This window comes from Bos grunniens, chromosome 3 (genome assembly GCF_055505025.1).
Source record: "Bos grunniens cultivar Pamir isolate PY7600 chromosome 3, Bosgru_T2T1.0, whole genome shotgun sequence".
Lineage (NCBI taxonomy): Eukaryota > Metazoa > Chordata > Mammalia > Artiodactyla > Bovidae > Bos > Bos grunniens.
The window spans coordinates 31,897,063-31,917,003 of NC_141167.1; the positions used below are offsets into that span (position 1 = coordinate 31,897,063).

The 19,941-nt window shown below is 36.4% G+C and overlaps 1 protein-coding gene across 3 annotated transcripts in view; it reads left to right on the forward strand.

The window, feature by feature from the left end:
* The window catches only part of PRKAA2 (protein kinase AMP-activated catalytic subunit alpha 2), an 80,334-nt gene that overhangs the window by 52,064 nt on the left and 8,329 nt on the right, over positions 1–19,941 (forward strand). For 2 of the 3 annotated variants that reach the window (XM_086390187.1, XM_086390188.1), the window contains 6 exons: positions 3,608–3,701; positions 4,279–4,423; positions 6,453–6,540; positions 7,938–8,162; positions 16,711–17,215; positions 19,107–19,233. In XM_086390187.1, coding sequence (XP_086246313.1) covers positions 3,608–3,701; positions 4,279–4,423; positions 6,453–6,540; positions 7,938–8,162; positions 16,711–17,215; positions 19,107–19,233 — 1,184 coding nt within the window. The remainder of the gene's footprint in view (positions 1–3,607; positions 3,702–4,278; positions 4,424–6,452; positions 6,541–7,937; positions 8,163–16,710; positions 17,216–19,106; positions 19,234–19,941) is intronic. The other variant, XR_015160063.1, reaches the window with a different exon arrangement.

A 19,941-nucleotide genomic window follows, 5' to 3' on the forward strand; every position in this document is an offset into this window, starting at 1 on the left:
GGAACCAGTCTGTTGTTCCATGTCCAGTTCTAACTGTTGCTTCCTGACCTGCATACAGATTTCTCAAGAGGCAGGTCAGGTGGTCTGGTATTCCCTCTCTTGAAGAATTTCCCAGTTTGTGGTGATCCACACAGTCAAAGGCTTTGGCATAGTCAATAAAGCAGAAATAGATGTTTCTCTGGGACTCTCTTGCTTTTTCCATGATCCAGCGGATGTTGGCAGTTTGATCTCTTGTTTCTCTGCCTTTTCTAAAGTTTGATCTCTTGTTTCTCTGCTTGAACATCTGGAAGTTCACAGTTCACTATTGCTGAAGCCTGGCTTGGAGAATCTTGAGCATTACTCTACTAGCGTGTGAGATGAGTGCAGTTGTGTGGTAGTTTGAGCATTCTTTGGCATTGCCTGTCTTAGGGATTGGAATGAAAACTGACCTTTTCCAGTCCTGTGGCCACTGCTGGGTTTTCCAGATTTGCTGGCATATTGACAACCTTAGTAGTGGGAAAAAAGACATTAAGTCAGAATGACAGGAAGATGATAAGGAGACTGGTTAATGAATATAACAAGAAAAAGAACCAGGCAGTTACCTGATGGCCTGCACTTCAGAGACAATGGAGGTTTTGAGGGAGTATTTCCTATAGACTATAGTTCATTAATAGACTATGGAAATTGGCCAGCATTTAAAATTTCATTGTGACTTAATAAGATCTATGCTGTGATCAGTAATGGCTCCTAATATCTCAGAAAAGAGACAGACATCATACACCTTTGGCTGGAAGCACGCACAACCATCTAGTCTTTAGAAAGAAAATAAAAATCAAATGGTATCTGATCAAGTCTCTGGGTCCAACAATATTTATTGAAGACTGATGATATACTCAGAGGAATCAGCAGCTAAATTTATTGGAATCACTGCTTTTTCTTATACCCAAAGATGCACAAAGCATGAAAGTGGCTGAGACTTCTGTTGATAAATCAGATCAGCCTGCAGTGAGGTGACAGCGTGGGTGCTCTTGCTGTTCACTGTTCATTTTATTCCATTAGAGTTTGGTGCCTGTTAGGATTGCTTCTTTAGAACCTTTTTTTGCCCCTAGAGTTCTCAGGGTAAGTTCCCTGTTGACAGTTCATTTGAGAAGACTCAACCTTATCTGCCAGTTACATTAATCTATAGAAAATAGGGTACCTTTTTCATCCCAAAGACTAGCGACTGCTATTATAAATATTTCTTCTGAAAATCTGTAATCATTTTCAGATGTGGAAGCTATAAAAGGATAGCTTTTATATTTTACTTTTTTTCCTATTTCTTTTTAAATTGAAGTATAGTTGGTTCACAATGTTGTTAACTATTTTACTTTTTGCAGGTATTAATTTATATATGATGTGTCCTCTCTTACAATATATACTATGTAGTTATGTCACCAATTTCATGGCCATTTTTTTCCTTCCTCTTTAAAGAAGAATAGTAACCAGGACCACCATTTAGAACTTTCTTTTTTGAACATTAATAATAAACAGTGCCCCATCTGGAGGACTAATTACCAGAAGCCTGCCCTGCTCCTGACACATGTTGTGTCAGGGTGTGCTGCCTGCGGGGTGGCATCTGGGCCACTTCTTAGCCCCTGCTTGTGCCTTACACTGGGTGCCTGCAAGCCATGCACAACCACACAGCTATACATAGCAGCTCTCAATAGAAACTCAGTGTCATTTAGATATTTCTAATAATCAACTAGATGTAACTAATCCTTTATAAACAAAGCAGAGTAGAACAATTGTTCATTTATATGTGTTAGATGTGACCATCATTTAAAACATTAATACTATAGTTAACATGTTTTTAAAGTTTTCAAACTCTAGTATAATTGTGTGTGGATGTGGAAGTAATAGTTTTTTAGGAAAAATTTTGACAAATAGAGCTAAGATTCTTTATTGTTTTATGTGCTCAGTTTTGAGTGCCTAGAACATATATATTTTCACACGTATAAACACACCATATGTACATATATACATCTGTTTAATTTTGTATTATGGAAGTTTCATAATGCATACAAAAAAAAAGTAAAGTGATGAAGCCTTATATGTCTATCATTCAACTTCAGCAGTTATCAGTGTATTATTTTATCTGCTTCCTCCTCCTTCTCCCACCACAAATTATTTTGAAGCAAATCCCAAATAGTATGTTTTTAATCTGTAAAGTGAAAGTGTGAAAGTGTTAGTCACTCAGTCGTATGCAACTCTTTTTGACCCCATGAACTATGGACTGTAGCCTGCCAGGCTCCTCTGTCCATGGACTTTTTCAGACAAGAATACTGGAGTGGGTAGCCATTCCCTTCACCAGGCAATCTTCCTGACCCAGGGATCGAACCCAAGTCTCTTGTATTGCAGGCAGATACTTTACCCTCTGAGTCACCTTTTAATCTGTAATCTCTTCAATATCTACTTTGGAAGGTAAAGACTGTATTTTAATAAAATAAGCACAGTTTAGTATCATCTAATATTTTAAACAGTTAAATATTATCAACCAGTCATTCAGACTTTCTTTTCTTGTTTTACAAATAGTTTTTAAAGTTGGTCTGTTTGAACTAGAATCAAAACTAGTCTATACAACATGTCTCTTAATTTACTTTTAATCTATACCTTCCTTCCCTTTTTTTGCATTTTATATCTTGAAGACAGGATCATTTGTCAACTTTAAGATTTTTCTGATTGTATCCACATTGATAACATTTTCCTTTCCAAGAATATTTTCCACTGTTATTTAAATATAACACACCTCAACTCCATAGTTCAGTTCAGTTCACTCAGTCGTGTCTGACTCTCTGTGACCCCATGGACTGCAGCATGCCAGGCTTCCCTGTCTATCACCAACTCCCAGAGCTTTCTCAAAGTCATGTCCATTGAGTCAGTGATCCCATCCAACCATTTCATCCTCTGTTGTCCCCTTTTCCTCCTGCCTTCAATCTTTTCCAGCATCAGGGTCTTTTCTAATGAGTCAGTTCTTTGCATCAGGTGGCCAAAGTATTGGAGCTTCAGCATCAATCCTTCCAATGAATATTCGGGACTGATTTCCTTTAGGATTGACTGGTTTGATCTCCTTACTGACCAGGAGACTCTCAAGAGTCTTCTCCAACACCACAGTTCAAAAGCATCAATTCTTTGGCACTCAGCTTTCCTTATAATCAAATTCTCACAGCCATACATGACTACTGGAAAAACCATAGCTTTCACTAGATGAACCTTTGTCTGCAAAGTAATATCTCTGCTTTTTAATATGCTATCTAGGTTGGTCATAGTCCATCTCCATAGACTACAAACACATTTTTGCTTAAATGGAAAAATTAATTCTTAATTTAGTTGTCAAGGAATGGATGATTTCCTAGATTTTGTAAACATGAAAAGTGGGATCTGGAGGGAAGTCTGTAAGCTCCAGGACCTAACTGAGTTTTATGAACCTCCATGTTTATAACTCTGTGATTATTTTGCTAACACTATATAATTTGTTGACATCTTAAAGTATTATAAAACACTAGAATATCAATTTATAGTAGGAATGAACATGCTAGGCTGATTTTGGTTAAAGTAATATTTTTATTATATTTTTCATTGACAAAAAAAGATACCAGGTGATCAGCACTCCAACAGATTTTTTTATGGTAATGGAATATGTGTCTGGTGGTGAATTGTTTGACTACATCTGTAAACATGGACGGGTGAGTAACATTCTATCTAGTACAATAAACCCTTAAGCAAAAAAAAGAGGAAAGTAGTAAGAAATAGCAAACCACAAAGATATCTTCAAAGTGAGATTGTTTCTGTAATAATGTCTAACTAAACATACAGAGTGTTAGATGTATTTTCTTTCTTAAAACATGCAATTTATGACATAGTGATTTTAGGAAATATATTCCACTTAATTGCCAACATGAAAAGCCTATGCTTTTCAAAGTGCAAAATCAGTTCCATAACACCATGCTGAAGCTTCAGATATTTCCTTTTCTTAGCAGTTTCACTTAAATTCTATTTTAGATTGTTTTACTTGTGAAACATTGTGCACATTTAGTAATATTATTTGAAAATGACCTGTGACATCTAGCAACAAAGAAAAGCTTGTCAATTGATATGTTGAGCTTGAATGCAAGTTTTTGGCTTGTTTGTCTGATTTGTTGAGAATTTTAACACAATTCTAATTGCTTTATTACTCAGTTATATTTAGGTTGATTGTGAAACTAAAACTTGCTATGTAGATGTCCCAAATATTCTTGGTATACTTTCTTTTGTACCTGATAGGTTGAAGAGATGGAAGCTCGGCGGCTCTTTCAGCAGATTCTGTCTGCCGTGGATTACTGTCACAGGCACATGGTTGTTCATCGAGACCTGAAACCAGAGAATGTGCTATTGGACGCACAGATGAATGCCAAGATAGCTGATTTTGGTATGTAACTCCAGAGTTGTTCAGAAGTGTACTAGCTGCCTTTGCAAGTGTGACAGTACCAACTCTTAATGAGCTAAAACTTTCACTTTCAAGGATGTAAATCCTATTTTGTGAAAAGGGATTAGTCGCACAGTCTGCACACTAGCTTGTTCTGTTCATTTAAACCACTTTCTAAAAATGCAAGTACATCTCGAGAAGTTAGAGAACTGGTATCAAGGTAAACCTACTCAACCTGCATTCCCTCCTGAGGAAATGAGACTTGACTGTTTTTTGTGAGGGTTACAAACCCCCTTTGAAAATCTAATGAAAGTACGGGCTTTTTCCCTGATAAATGCATTTAAATGGAGGTTCATGAAAATTTCCATGCAGTTGTGGAGCATTGTAATCCTTCTGAACTGGTGGAGGAGGAATGTCAGTAGACTGAGTAGTAACATCTAACAGCTGTTGATAAAAGAATAGGAGTTTTTGTTGGGGGGTAAAATAAAGGATAAAATGTAATTTTTATGACCAGACATTTTCTGGGATTAACATACCTGGACAGGGTGCCATAGTAGGGGAAAGGGTTTAGGAAGTGAGAGATTATAGAAAGAGATGAAAAGGTGCCAGAGTTCAGCATTATTTAGTTAACATTTTTGTCTGTACCTTGTCTTTCATCTAAAAGTCAGGAAATTCCTTTTTCTATTTCTCTTCTCTAATCATAAACCTCATTTAGTGCTGTAGTTCAACTAGATTTTGGTTCAATAGAATATTTTTTTATGTTGAATTAAAGCTTTCCAAATTAAAAACTTTTGGAACATAATCTTTATAAAATGGAGCCTATCTGATTTCTACCTAGAGATTTTTTTTAAAAGGCCCATGAAAACAGAGTATAAAAAAGTGATAGTACTCTCTGTTTTCTTTCACTTGGAGAAATGGGTAAGTAATATTTTGATGCTTTTATGTTTGAAAAATTATGCATAATTTAGAATAACCTCATATTTGTGAAATGAATCAACATTCTTATTTAGGAAAGGAATCTCAGTCTTACGTGTGATGTGCTTTACCTTTTTTTGTCAGGTATAAGCACTCTGAAATGGTCTCTTTCGAGTCTAACAAATACTTTCTACTGCTTTTTAACATAAGTAAACATTATGATATTTGAGGCACTACAGACTTGATGTTATTCCTTTTGCATTAATCCATATTTACTTTAAACATATCTGAAAGTGAAAGAAAGAAAGTGAAGTCACTCAGTCGTGTCCGACTCTTTGCGACCCATGGACTGTAGCCCACCAAGCTCCTCCGTCCATGGGATTCTCCAGGCAAGAATACTGGAGTGGGTTGCCATTTCCTTCTCCAGGGGATCTTCCTGACCCAGGGATCAAACCCAGGTCTCCCACATTTCAGGCAGACGCTTTAACCTCTGCACAACCAGGGAAGCCCTTAAATACAAGAATACAGTCTCTCAGAAAACCTCCTATAGAGACACAGAACTTCAGATCCAAGTACTAACATCAAAGATTTCGAGGGAGGAAAGGAAGCCAAGTTGAAAGAAGAAGGGGGAGGAGGCGGGAGAGGTGGGGCAAAAGGGGTGGCCTTACAGACCTGCCACCTACAGATACCCAGGCGTTATGGGACTTTTCCCTGGGCTTCCAGAGAAGGGTGGACTGGAACTCGGCCCTACCAGAAATCAGACCAGACCAGAACCAGAATTCGAGTTCTCTGCCAGGAGGAGGTGATCAGTCTCTAATCCTCAGCTCAGGCTGATGGCCCTTCGACCAGATTCCTGCGTCCAGGACTGGGGGACTAGAAAAACAGGGAAGGATAGAAAGGGTTAAGGAGAGGAAAGAGAGGGCAGGGGAGAGAGGTCAATAAAGTCTCTTGTTCCTTACCCAGTCGGGGCACTCTGGACAGTTGTCCATGTCAGGAGGAGACCAGGGACAAAAGGGTCCCAGTTGCAGCTGCTGGGTCTGGTCCATTGGCAGGCAAGCTGGCCCCTGAGTACCCCGGGATACCTAGCACCAGCTAAACATACTACTCTTATTTTTAGGATTATCTAACATGATGTCAGATGGTGAATTTCTGCGAACTAGCTGCGGATCCCCAAATTATGCAGCACCTGAAGTCATCTCAGGCAGGTAATATAGTATATCAGTGAAGAGTAAGCTTTTCGTAATGTTTTGTTCATTCTGATTACATTTAACTTTCTCTTTGGAAGATAAGGTTTTTAATAGAAGCACATTGTCCCTTTAATTTTTCTGTCATTGAAGACAGAAGAGTTACATTAAACAATTTTTAAAACATTTAATTTTAATTTTGTTATGAAGTATTTAAGGAGTTTTTCCATTAAAATTGCAAAAAAAAAAAATCTTGATTTTTTTTTTTTTTTCATTTTAGGCAGTTGCAGCTAGGAAAGCAAGCATTTGCCAGGCTCATTATTTACTTATCAGACACAGTCTTTTAATCATACTTTATATACTCTTATAAAGCATGCAGAGTATATTTATGTTGTCTTTGGAAGAATGAGGTTTTGAGGGGAGACGTTATTGTCATTTCATGAAAACAAACTGCACAAGAGAAGACTGTAATTATTCATGTAACTTACTCATTGATACATTTTTTAAATGTTTATACAGATTGCAGTGATAAACTTAAGTATTCTTTGGTGACCAGTGTCTGATCTTAAGTTAACAGAATTCTGTGAGAGAAAATATAAAACAGTTATCATTGCATATATAGGAGCTTGGGCTACATAGCAAATGCTGTAAACATTGGATAGTGATTTTTATTGAAATGGATTATACTGTTTTAATTGGAATTGTAGAGATATACTGTATTACCTGAGGCTTAGGTTTGAGTTTGGTAATGTGCCATCAGGGCAATTTTAACACTGTAGAAAGGTGAGAGACAAAAGGGACAGCATTCTAGGCATAGGTTTTCTGGATAAAGGTCGTCTCAGCCCCATGAGCCACCAGGTTATTTGAATGAAAGTAGTAGTTATGCAGGATAATGTGATATAGCATGAATACCATGAAAGAGATTGCTATAGAACTAGTTAGGTACTTTACTATTTCAAATATTCTTTAAAATAGGTCTGTTGGGCATAAACATTCTATTTTTTATGCATTGTCTTGTCTTTTAATTGCTTTATGTAAGAAGATTTAGCCTATACACTAATACACTATATAGTATTGCTTTTCTTAAAGTTTATGGTCATCTACTTTGATGTTTCTATCAAAAATCAACCACAGAAAGTTTTATACTTTTTAATTAGTAAGTTCAGTTTAGTTTGTGTCAAATACACGTAAGTACTGTTTTCTCTTGGGAAATTTGAATCGCAATGGGTTAGACCAATTGTTCTCTCTGGAGACCAACCATTGAGTGTTGGGGAGTGGCCATGGATTTCATTAAAGAGCTTGGAAAGCAATACATTTGGAGTCTGCACTGTGTCTACAGGCGCACAGAGAAGAAGTAGGGTGCGTGCAATTGAGAAGTGACACTTGCGCTTCAGTTTTGTGCTGTCATCTTCCCCTAGGCTGTATGCAGGTCCTGAAGTGGATATCTGGAGCTGCGGTGTTATTTTGTATGCTCTTCTTTGTGGCACCCTCCCATTTGATGATGAGCATGTGCCTACGCTGTTTAAGAAGATCCGAGGGGGTGTTTTTTACATCCCAGAATATCTCAATCGTTCTGTTGCTACTCTCCTGATGCATATGCTGCAGGTTGATCCCCTGAAACGAGCAACTATCAAAGACATAAGGTGAATATTCTTTTTGTGACTATTAAGTACATATTCTAGTATTAATATTAGTACCACTAACTGAATGCTTGCTTTATGTTAGGCACTGTAACACTTTATATGGATTTTACTTTCCTTATTATGTAAACCTGGCCCTATGATTCAACTTTTAATTATTTCAGATTGTGTCCCAAACTTTTCAGTTAAAGTAGCAAAGCATACAAGGCCTGTCATAGTAACGCTCTGCTTACTTCTTCCTGCTCTTACCCCTTGTACCAGAGCTCCAGCCACAGTGAACTTTTCCTTGTTCCTCAAATATAATGATGCATATTTTATGCCTTCATGTCTTTGTTTGTATTATTCCTTTGCCTCTAATACCTTTTCTGCCCTTTCGGACCTAAAAGTTTCCATTCATCCTTTAAAATTCTGCTCACTTATCACCTGCCTTGTGCAATCACTCCTGATTCTCCAGGGCATGGTCAGTTGCTTGCACTTCTGTGATTTCCACACTTTGTTCATGCTCTCATTCTCATTTTGTATCTGGCTGCTTTCAGTGTAACTTTCTCCTCTCTTGTAATTATAAAAGGGTAGAGAGAGTGTCTTAGCACCTTTGTATATACAGTGCTGGAAGGCCTAGAAATACAGTAAACATTCAGAAAGTATTTGAATACGTTTCAAATGGAAAAAAACAGGGTGAGAGTTATATATTTTACATAGAGTTGATGAAATAAACCATAAAGAGTTTTGCTAAGATTTTGAATCCAAAAATAGCCTCTAGTGGGTTTGCTGTGAAGGATTTCTTGTTATGTGAGAAACTTTGGAAAGTGCAGTTGCTGGTGTTACTGTGAATATGACCTTTATATAGCACACACAAGTCAGGATGATTCATTGCCCTCTGTGTTTTATTTATCAGTCATATTTCTTAGAGGGTTTTTTGTTCTTACCTGACATTTCATCAGGTATTTATTTGCAAACACATTCTTTTAACATCTTTCCTGAATACTCTGCCTTGTCTTGACTCTTGAAATATTTAAATGATGGCTGGGGTAGTTGTTTGTGTGACTGCTGCTGATCTCTTTTGCATTCCTGCTGCATTTGTGTCTTCTTCCCTTAGCCTCTGTTAGTGTTCCAGGCCTCATACATAAAAATATAAAATTGTAAATTAGTACCATATTTAGTTTTGGAATGGAAATGAACAACTTAGCAGGGGAAAATTCTTTTGTGTTCATAGTTCTTTAGAGTAAATAGGTCACTTAGTTGGCTTTTCCTTAGAGCATTAAATATGCTAATATGTATATATATTTGCACCTGTTCACATCAGCACATGTACTTAGAATAATAAAAGTACCAATTCTGTTATATTAAACAGGTACCTGTATATTCACAAGCTTTAGAAGAATAATGTAAATAAAAACCTACTAGGAGAAGTTAATTTGCACATAATGTGGGTGGTATAAAAGAGTGGCAACCATCTCAGGACTTAAAATTGTTGTTGTTGTTCAGTAGCTCAGTCATGTCTGACTCTGTGACCCCATGGACTGCAGCACGCCAGGCGCCCCTGTCCTTCACCATCTCCTGGAGCTTGTACAAACTCATGTCCATTGAGTCAGTGATGCCATCCAACCATTTTGTCCTCTGTCATTCCCTTCTCCTTCTGCCTTCAATCTTTCCTAGCATCAGGGTCTTTTCTAATGAGTCAGCTCTTTGCATCAGGTGGTCAAAATATTGGAGCTTCAGCTTCAGCATCAGTCCTTCCAATGAATATTCAGGACTTATTTCCTTTAGGAATGACTGGTTTGATCTTGCAATCTAAGGAACTCTCAGGAGTCTTCTCCAACACCACAGTTCAAAAGCATCAGTTCTTTGGTTCTCAGCCTTCTTTATGGTCCAACTCTCGCATCCATACATGACTACTGGAAAACCATAGCTTTAACTAGACAGGCCATTGTTGGTGAAGTAATGCCTCTGCTTTTTAATATGCTGTCCAGGTTTGTCATAGCTTTTCTTCCAAGGAGCAAGTGTATTTTAATTTGAGTAGTAACTTGAATTTATAGTTTTCATCATTTTAAGATTTCTTCATATTCTGTATTTAGTGTTTGGAAATTCTTCATTTGACAAAATACAATTCAACAGAAAGAGTTACTAATTTATTGAATGATTTTATATAACAGGCATTTTGCTAGATACTTGACGTATTTTCTTGCATTGATTCCTAATAGGTAGCTCTTATTTTTTTTAAATGCTTATAGTATTTCCTTTTTTAAAACAATATATATTCATTTTCTTTTTGGCTGCTTCGTATCTTAGTTGTGGCACATGGGCTCTTCGTCATGGCGTGCAGGATTCTTGCTAGTTGTAGCACAAGGGCTCAGTAGTTGCGGTGCTCGGGTTTTCTAGTTGTGTGTGGACTCAGTTGCTCTGTGGCGTGTGGGACCTTAGTTCCCGGACCAAGGATTGAACCCATGTCCCCTGCATTGGAAGGCAGATTCTTAACCACTGGACCACTAGGGAAGTTCCAAGTTTTAATAGGTAGCTATTGTTATTCTCATTTTACAAAAGTAGGGCTGAGAAATTGCCTGATTTCAGAACCTGTACTACTTCAACTAATCCGTATTGCTACACCAGTCCTATGACATCCATCCTTTCTCCAGCATACCTAGTTTTATTGTGCTTCACTTTTTTGCACTGTGTAGATACTGTGGTGTGTTTTTTTTTTGTTTGTTTGTTTTGCAAATTAAAGGTTTGTGGAATCCTCATCTCATTTGATGATGGCTAGCATTTTTTAGCAATAAAGTGTTTTTTAATCAAGACATACATTGTTTTGGGGGCGTAATGTTTTTGCAAATTTAATAGTCTACAGATACTCTAAGCATAATTTTTTATGACATTCATTTATTTCAGTAGAATAAAACTATAAGCAACATGAAAATGTAAAGTGCTACATAAAAGCCCCATAGTAATAAAATTTGAAAGGTTTCATTGGCTTAAACAGTTACAGGTAAAAGAGACTTTATATATATTTTCAAGCATGCTATTTTAACTATCTTGATATGTGCTATGTTGGTCAAAGAAAAGGCCAATGAGTTACCTAAATCTGAGGACCGAGGGAAGGAATCCTAAGCCTTTACCTACTAGATCACACATCAATTTTGGCCTTATCCTATAAATAAGCCCCACTGTAAACATAATTTTTATATGCAGTGGGAAACCAAAATATTGGTGGCTTGCTTTATTGCAATATTCACTTTATTGCAATGTTCTAAAACCAAGCCCGCAATATCTTTAAGGTATGCTTTTATTTTTGTATATATCTTTTCTTTTTCTCTTAAGATGGTAGGCTATTGGAGGTTAGAAAATATATCTGTATTTATTTGTTCATTTAATCATTTTTATTTACTTAACAGTTATTTAACATCTGCTTTGTTCAAGGTCTTATGCTAATTGCTGGGAATATTGGTAGGCAAGACAGACATTGTCTTCAGGAAACTCATATCTTTAAGTGCTTTAAGCTTAGTATTGCTCAGTAGTGCTTAGTATGTTGTTATGGTTAAAATGAAAGATCTGAAGTTCAACTGTCTAATCACAAATTCTGATTCTTTGTTAGCTATTGGCATATTTCCTACCTCATTGTGCTTTAGTTACATCGTTTATAGTGGATTTGTTTGAAGGATAGTCTTAGGTTAAAACATAAGAATTTACTATTTCTATAGGTCTAGACACAGTTGAATGTTAGAAACTACAAGTATTCATTCTAATATAATTCCCATTTTTAGAATAATGCCCAGCATATAATATTAGCCATTAATACTATCCTAAAGTGAATATATAAGGACCTTTTAGCTGCACTTAAAGAAGTTTGCACACATTGTGAAATTTATACAATTTGATTGGAGTCATTATAGCTCATTTAGTCTTAAGTCTTATATGAAAATCAGATATTAGGCAGCAGTGACAGAAAGACGGTTTCTGGAGGCTGTGTAGTAACCCATCTGAAATGAATTGATTTTGTTTCAGATGAACCTTCATAAACATCCTGGTTACTACTTACCTTGTTTAGAAATTGACTCCTTAAAATTAAAAGCTGGGTGTATGACTTTTTTTTTTTAACATGTTCAGGGTTGCTTTATTATCATTAAAATATTTTTTTAATTTTAATTGAAATATAGTTGGTTTACAGTGTTGTGATACTTTCAAGTATATAGCACAGTGACTCAGTTACACACATACACACACACACAGAGACATATACATACACACATGTATATATCTTCCTTTTCAGATTCTTTTTCCTTATAGCTTACTTCAAAATATTGAGTATAGATCCCTGTGCTGTACAGTAGGTTCTTATTGGTTATCTATTTTATGTATAGTACTGTGTATATGTTAATCCCAATCACCTGATTTGTCCTCCCCCTATCCCAAAGTATGGCTTTTTAATTGGCACTGTTATTATTATGAAGAACTGTGGTTCTTTTTCTGAATTAATTAGAAATGAAAATTTAGATTATTTCTGTTTTTTTAAACATTTATTTTATTGATATAATTCACATACCATAAATTTGTTCTTTAAATTGTATGATTCAGTGGTTTTTAGTATGTTCACAAAGTTGTATAGTCATCGCCACTCTTTGATCCCAGAACAGTTTTCTCATCCCCAAAGACGCTCTGTACTCACTTTCTCCTCCTTGCAGCCCCTGACAACCACTCATCTACTTTCTGTCTTTATGGATTTGCCTCTTCTGGACATTTCATATAAATAGAATCACAGCATGTGGCCTTTTGAGTCTGGCTTCTTTCACTTAGCATGTTTTCAAGGTTCTTTCATGGCGTAGAATATCAGTACTTAATGTTTTGCTTGAAAAATATTCTGTTGTTTAGATAAACTACATTTTGTTTATCCATTTATTAATGGATATTTGAGTTGTTTCTAATTTTGGTTCATATAATGTTGCCATGAACATTTATGTACACACTTTTAAATGGTCATATGTTTTTATTTCTCTTGCATAGATGCCTGGAATTTATAATTGTTGTACACTGTTGTTGCTTTAATTTACTTAGTGATTTTACTTAACTAATTCTGTTAAGTCTGTATTCTTTGTCAAGGGTGGCCACTGAAGTCTCTGCTTCATTAGCTTAATGGTCAGCTAATTGCTAGAGAAAGATTTCCTTAAAGGCCTTGATCTAATCAGTCTCCCAGCCTTTGCTGAGGGATTCTGTGTCCATGTTGGGGTGTGTCTTCAGCATTTTAATGAGAAGTTCATAATTCTGCATTAGTCTTGATTCTTTCTAGCTTAGAGCCTCAGAGTCAATCAGTGATGAGAAATCAGGGGCTTTCTTGGTCATGAACAACAGTCCTGCATTTGTGAATTCTAGGATTTTAAGAGTATTTTAAGGACTCCTATGGAACTTAGTCCCTAACGTTTCCTTTCAAGGTTTTTGATCAGCTACTTGTTTGCTCCAATTCTTTTTTTGCTGTTTGGCAGCTGGGATGTTAGACAGTTGCCACTGATTGTTTCTGACAAGTGTGCTGGACAAAAGGCTGTTTGCAGATGGAACGCTAAGTCAGGTCAGATGAAGACAGGGCTTGACAGAAGAGGTTTCCAGAGATCTGCCAGCCCTGTCTAATAATGACAGTTCTCTGGGGATAGGACTTTTGGAGAACTCTAAGCCTGTTCTCCCCAGTTGCCTCCCAGTGGTTCTAGGTGCTAGTTTTGGGGGTTAAAATGATTGTGAGGCTGTTGGTTTTCAAGGCCACCATAGAAATGGAGAAGAGGAAGTGGATATTGGGTAACTGAAAGTGTCACAAATCTCACTGTTCTTATTGAGACACAACCATTTTTTAAAAAACAAAAAACACTCCTCAGATTATTACAAGCCTTTGGTTAATTTCCAGAGTTCTGAAAAAAGTTAATATTGACAGTTTCTGCTAGTAATCTCATTGCTTTAATAGAAGAATGAATTTTTGGAGTTTATTCAAAAGTGTTTACCCTATTTTAAAGTTTGATGTTTTAAAAATGCTAGATATGTAGCAATTTATTTTTTATATCAATTCTTTTCAAAAAATTAGTACTTACTGGTCATTTGATTACTAAGTGTTTATTTGTGCTAGTAGTGCTCAGTCACCTCAGTCATGTCTGACTCTGTGTGAACCAATGGACTGTAGTCTGCCAGGCTTCTCTGTCCATGGGATTCTCCAAGCAAGAATACTGGAGTAGGTTGCCATATCCTTCTCCAGGGGATCTTCCCAACCCAGGGATTGAAATTGCATCCCATATCTCCTGCATTGGCAGGCGGGTTCTTTACCGCTGGCACCACCTGGGAAGCCCAGATGTTTATTGAGGTGCTTATTATTATCATTATACAGCAATTAAATACTTTAATAATTCAGTTTTTACTTCTTTGTCTATTCATCATTCCACATTTATTGAGCATTTGCTCTGTCCTGGCTACTGAAACGCAGGTGAATAAAGCATGGTCCCTGTTTCAAGGAGCTCTCAGTTTAGTATAAAAATCTGTAACAACTGTGAGAAAGTATGAGTGTTATAATAGTATCATTTAGTAGCAGCTGTAGAAGTTTCACCTCTGTATATATCCACAAGACATGGCACACCATCATTTCTCACTTGGACTATTGCACTAGCGTCTTCCTCCTCCTCATCATTACTAGTTTTATCTTTTCAATTCAGTTACTTTATCACAAGCCGAATGATCTTCACAGAATGCAAATTAGATCATGTCACCCCTGCCTCTTTAACACCTTTGTTATTATCATCAACCATAGGTTCAGCCCCAAAACCATTTTTATAGCCTACAGCTGTCAGAAAAACCTGATATCTTTTGCCACTCCAACCAGTAACTTATTATGATTTCATGATTCTGGCCTCAGTTCAGTTCCTTGAACACAGGAAAACATTTTTAACCTCAGAATCTTTGCATATATTGTTTGTTTTGCTGGGAATATCTGTTCCCCAGCTCTGCTTAGCTGACTTCTAATCATTCTGATTTCTGCTTAAATATTATTGAGAGTGGCTTCCTTAAGCACTCACCTCCCATTCTGAGTTAAACACTCTTATTTTACCTTGTGCTTTTCACTCATAATTTTTATCACAGGGTTTTTGTATTTGTGTATTTGTAATTCTGTGTTTATTTTTGAGAGTATTTGTTTAGTCTGTTTTCAGCTAGAATGTAATCTCTGTGTGAATGAGTGTGCATTTTTACCACAGTATGTCCTTTACCACAATAAATATTCATAAATGAATTAATCACTCAGTAGAAGGCATTCAGGTAAAATATATACTGATCTGAATTTAGCTTAGGGAGTGCCCAGTTTACCCTGTAGCAATGGTTACACAGTCTTGAAGAAATAGTATATGTTAATTAAATGAAAAGGGATGGGATATTCTAGGGTGTCAGTAGTAAACATCATGTGTAAAGGCCTGGAATAGTGTGAAAATAAGATCTAGGAGACTAGGTTCTCAAATGTTTTGGTTTGAATACCTCCCCCCTGCCACGTCTTAAAATTGAGGACTCCAGAGGGTCTTTTTTTTTAATGCAGGTTATTTTTACCAATTTCAGATTAGAAATCAAAAGTGAAAAATTTTTTAAATAGTTAATTCACTTAAAAATAATAGTAAACATGTTATTCTGAATAATATGTCTCCTATGAAAAATAACCTTATTTTCCAAAACAAAATATGATGACAAGAGTACCATTATTTTACATTTTTCAAATCCTCTTAATCAGAGACAGCAGCTAGGTTTTCATGCCTACTTCTTGATTCATCTGTTGCAATATGTTGTATTAGTTGAAGTCTAGGAAACATATCTGATCTCAGATATTGCCGGAAAAGGGAGGAACATTCTCATAACCTTTCATATAGTTAGATCTTTTTCTTTGATATTAAATCAAAGCTTAATATGTTAATTGCAATATCAAATCACCAGTGAACTTTTGTACTTTACTACATTGAAATCCACAGGGTCTGTTTTGCCTTTTGAGTGGAGCTTCTGCCCATGTGTGACTATGTAACATCTTGCATTGGTCATATGGAAAATATTGGGTTAGTGAGATAGCCTGGTGTTCAGGATGGTAACACATTTCATTATATACTATCAAATTATAGGCATTATCCTCTTCATTCTAAAAGTAGAAAAGTCTCTTAAATATTGAGAATCTGTCAAACTTATGGAAACATATATAAATTATTCTGTTATATACAATTCTATATATATATATATATATAGAACTCCGTTATAAGCCAAATTCTAACATTTTACTTGAAAGCTTGAATTTCATCACTGGCACCAAATACTGCCAGTTGTTTCCTTTGAAGTGACAGACTTATTTTATTTCTTTTTGTGAAAATGTCAGCAAAATACCCAAGTCTGAATAATCATAGTTACTCTAGAGCAAGGGTTAATGAACTTACCCAAGGGTCCCATAGTTAGTAAGTGACTAGAGACCCAGGTCTTTCTGATTCTGATATATTGTATTGCCCCATGTCTAAATTATTTGGGACTTGCCAAAGCATGTTCTTACAATAGTGTATTGTGGTATCTTTCCTAGAGAGCATGAATGGTTTAAACAAGATTTGCCCAGTTACTTATTTCCTGAAGACCCCTCCTATGATGCTAACGTCATTGATGATGAGGCTGTGAAAGAAGTGTGTGAAAAATTTGAGTGTACAGAATCAGAAGTAATGAACAGTTTATATAGTGGTGACCCTCAAGACCAGCTTGCAGTGGCTTATCATCTTATCATTGACAATCGGAGAATAATGAACCAAGCCAGTGAGTTCTACCTCGCCTCTAGTCCCCCAACTGGTTCTTTTATGGATGATAGTACCATGCATATTCCCCCAGGCCTGAAACCTCATCCGGAAAGGATGCCACCTCTTATAGCAGACAGCCCTAAAGCACGATGTCCACTGGATGCACTGAATACAACGAAGCCCAAATCTTTAGCTGTGAAAAAAGCCAAGTGGCATCTTGGAATCCGAAGTCAAAGCAAACCATATGACATTATGGCTGAAGTTTACCGAGCTATGAAGCAGCTGGATTTTGAATGGAAGGTAGGGAATTGTAGTATATGAAGATCATTTGTAGAAGCCATTTTCTGTATAGTAAGCCTGTCTGAGCTGCTGAATTGAATACTAAGATCAATAATAAGTTGGTTTTGATGTGAATTTAGTTGTCTCAATAAATATATGGGCTGATAAATCCTATTCTTTCCAATAATGTACCATGTGCATTCCAAACAAAACAAATCTTCGTAAGGATGAAGAACTGTTGATGTTGGGGACCTATATATTTTTGAATTAGAGAATAGCATTCTTGGCTGAGAAATATGGTTTTAATCAACTTGAAATTCCTTGAGAAAATAGTCCACCTGTTTTAGCATGTATCATAACAGTAACAGTCATGTGTCTTCAAAGATAGTATATTTTTACCTTTCTCTGTCTCTTTAAGGGCAGGTTTTTGGGGGGTTTTTTGCCAGTAGCTGTAGTGCAAGTAGTTGATACACATTATACTGTCAGGGCATGTTTATTTAGTAAACAAATACTTTTCTGTAAATTGAGAAAATTTCTTATCTGGCTAGTATTTTTAGTCCTTAGTTATGATGTATTTTTGTTACTCTCATCCCACATTTTGCTTTATTAGTATTTTTTTGTTTTTTATTAGTATTCAAATTCATTTCAGTTCTATTTGACTATATGTGGGGGGATCTGTTTTTCATTTTCAAGTATCTTTTACCCTTGTTCTTTCTTGAGGACTGTGAATGTACTTTTAAGGGAAGAAAAACATATTCAAACATACCATGTAAATATTCATTTGACATGTTTTTATTTCATTATTTGTATATGGAATGAATAAACAATAGTGAAGGTGAAAATTGCTCAGTCATGTCTCTCTTTGTGACCCCATGGACTATACAGTCCATGGAATTCTCCAGGCCAGAATACTGGAGGGGGTGGCCTTTCCCTTCTCCAGGGGATCTTCCCAATCCAGGGATCAAACCCAGGTCTCCCACATTGCAGGTGGATTCTTTACCAGCTGAGACACAAGGAAAGTCCAGGAAGACTGGAGTGGGTAGCGTATTCCTTCTCCAGCGATCTTCCTGACCCAGGAATCAAACCGGGGTCTCCTGCATCGCAGGCAGATGCTTTACCAACTGAGCAATGAGGGAATAAACAATAATATTTCCTTAATACCATTTAAGGAATATCTCCATTTTCTGAACAGTTTTATTGAGTTAGTTAAAAAAGACATGTTAGTGTCTTTAAAAGTCCTTATTGAGAAATTTTTGGAACTAATTTGATAAGGTATTTTGAAAACTAGAATTTTCTTTATCTGAGTTGCAGTTTTATTATCCTCAAAAGGCAAATAATATCTTCCTCACAAGATTACTATGATACTTAAACTTTGTGACAGTACCTATTAACAGAGCCTGATTCAAACCATTAACATGTTATATCTCCTTTTTCTGTCTGTTCTATATTCACAGTTAAAGGTATTCAAATTGAGACAGGGAAACCAAAATATTTTGGCAGCCAAAATATGGTTTAGAGTGGAGGCGTGTCTGGAAAGAAGGCTAGACTCTTAGAGTCTCTGAGTTCCCTTTCAATTTTAATTGCTGTACATAGTACTGTTGAAAGCGAAAGTCAGTCAGTCATGTCCAATCCTTTGCGACCCCGCGAACTGTAGCCTGCCAGGCTCCTCTGTCCATGGAATTCTCCAGGCAAGAATACTGCGGTGGGTAGCAGTTTCCCACACAGTACTGTTAGTGGGGATTAAATAAATACTAAACTACTATGTAATGTAAACAATGATTCAGAAATTTGTTCTCTACCCCACTCCTTCCAATTATTTGTTTAGATATTATTCTTTGCAATAAAAATAATGGAAATATTTTATAGTTTTTTATTTGGAATGTTTTTCCATAAAGAAGATTTTTCATTTTAGGTAGTGAATGCATACCATCTACGTGTAAGAAGAAGAAATCCAGTGACTGGCAATTATGTGAAAATGAGCTTACAGCTGTACCTGGTTGACAACAGAAGCTATCTTTTGGACTTTAAAAGCATTGATGGTAAGGAAGCCATGCAAGCATGAGCTCTGAGAAGATAAAACTTGGCACTAGTTGACAAGATGTTAAATCATCTCAAAGACATGGTGGGTAGTCTTCTATACTGGTTTTTAGTAACCTAGATTTAACTAAGAATGTGAGTGAAACAAAAAGGATTGAAGATGAGGAAAATCTCTAATCTAGCACTTCTTCTGGAGAAGTGCTTCCTCATTTAAAAAGTCATTTAAAGTGTTGACTGTGGAGGAAAATAAGGAATAATAGGGAAATAATTTTTACCTACAATTAGCTGAATTAGGCTCTTTGTCACACTTCTCCTTTCATATTTTATCAGTAAGCATTATAATATCTAAAATTCCCTGTTGATTAGCTTCTTTTATCTTGGGTGGCCATGGTGTCCAGATAGGCCTCTCCTGGGATTTGGGTTGGGTTTTATGCCCATGGCCATCCAAGAGGCAAAGGAGTCAGGGGAGGTGGTCACGTCCAAGGATCTAGTATGAGTCGAGAGTCATACTTGGCTGAGCAAATGTGCTTATTCTGCTCAGAGGCCCAAGTGGGATGTGAGCAGAATAAACCAAGGGTCCACTGCTGGATGGAATCAGAGGAAAACTGAGTTCAGAGTTAAAGAAGCTATTTTCAACAGTTTATTCTTTTAAACTGCCATAAACTATAGCTGTGTCTATATGGTCCCTAGAACACCTTTATCAAAATTAC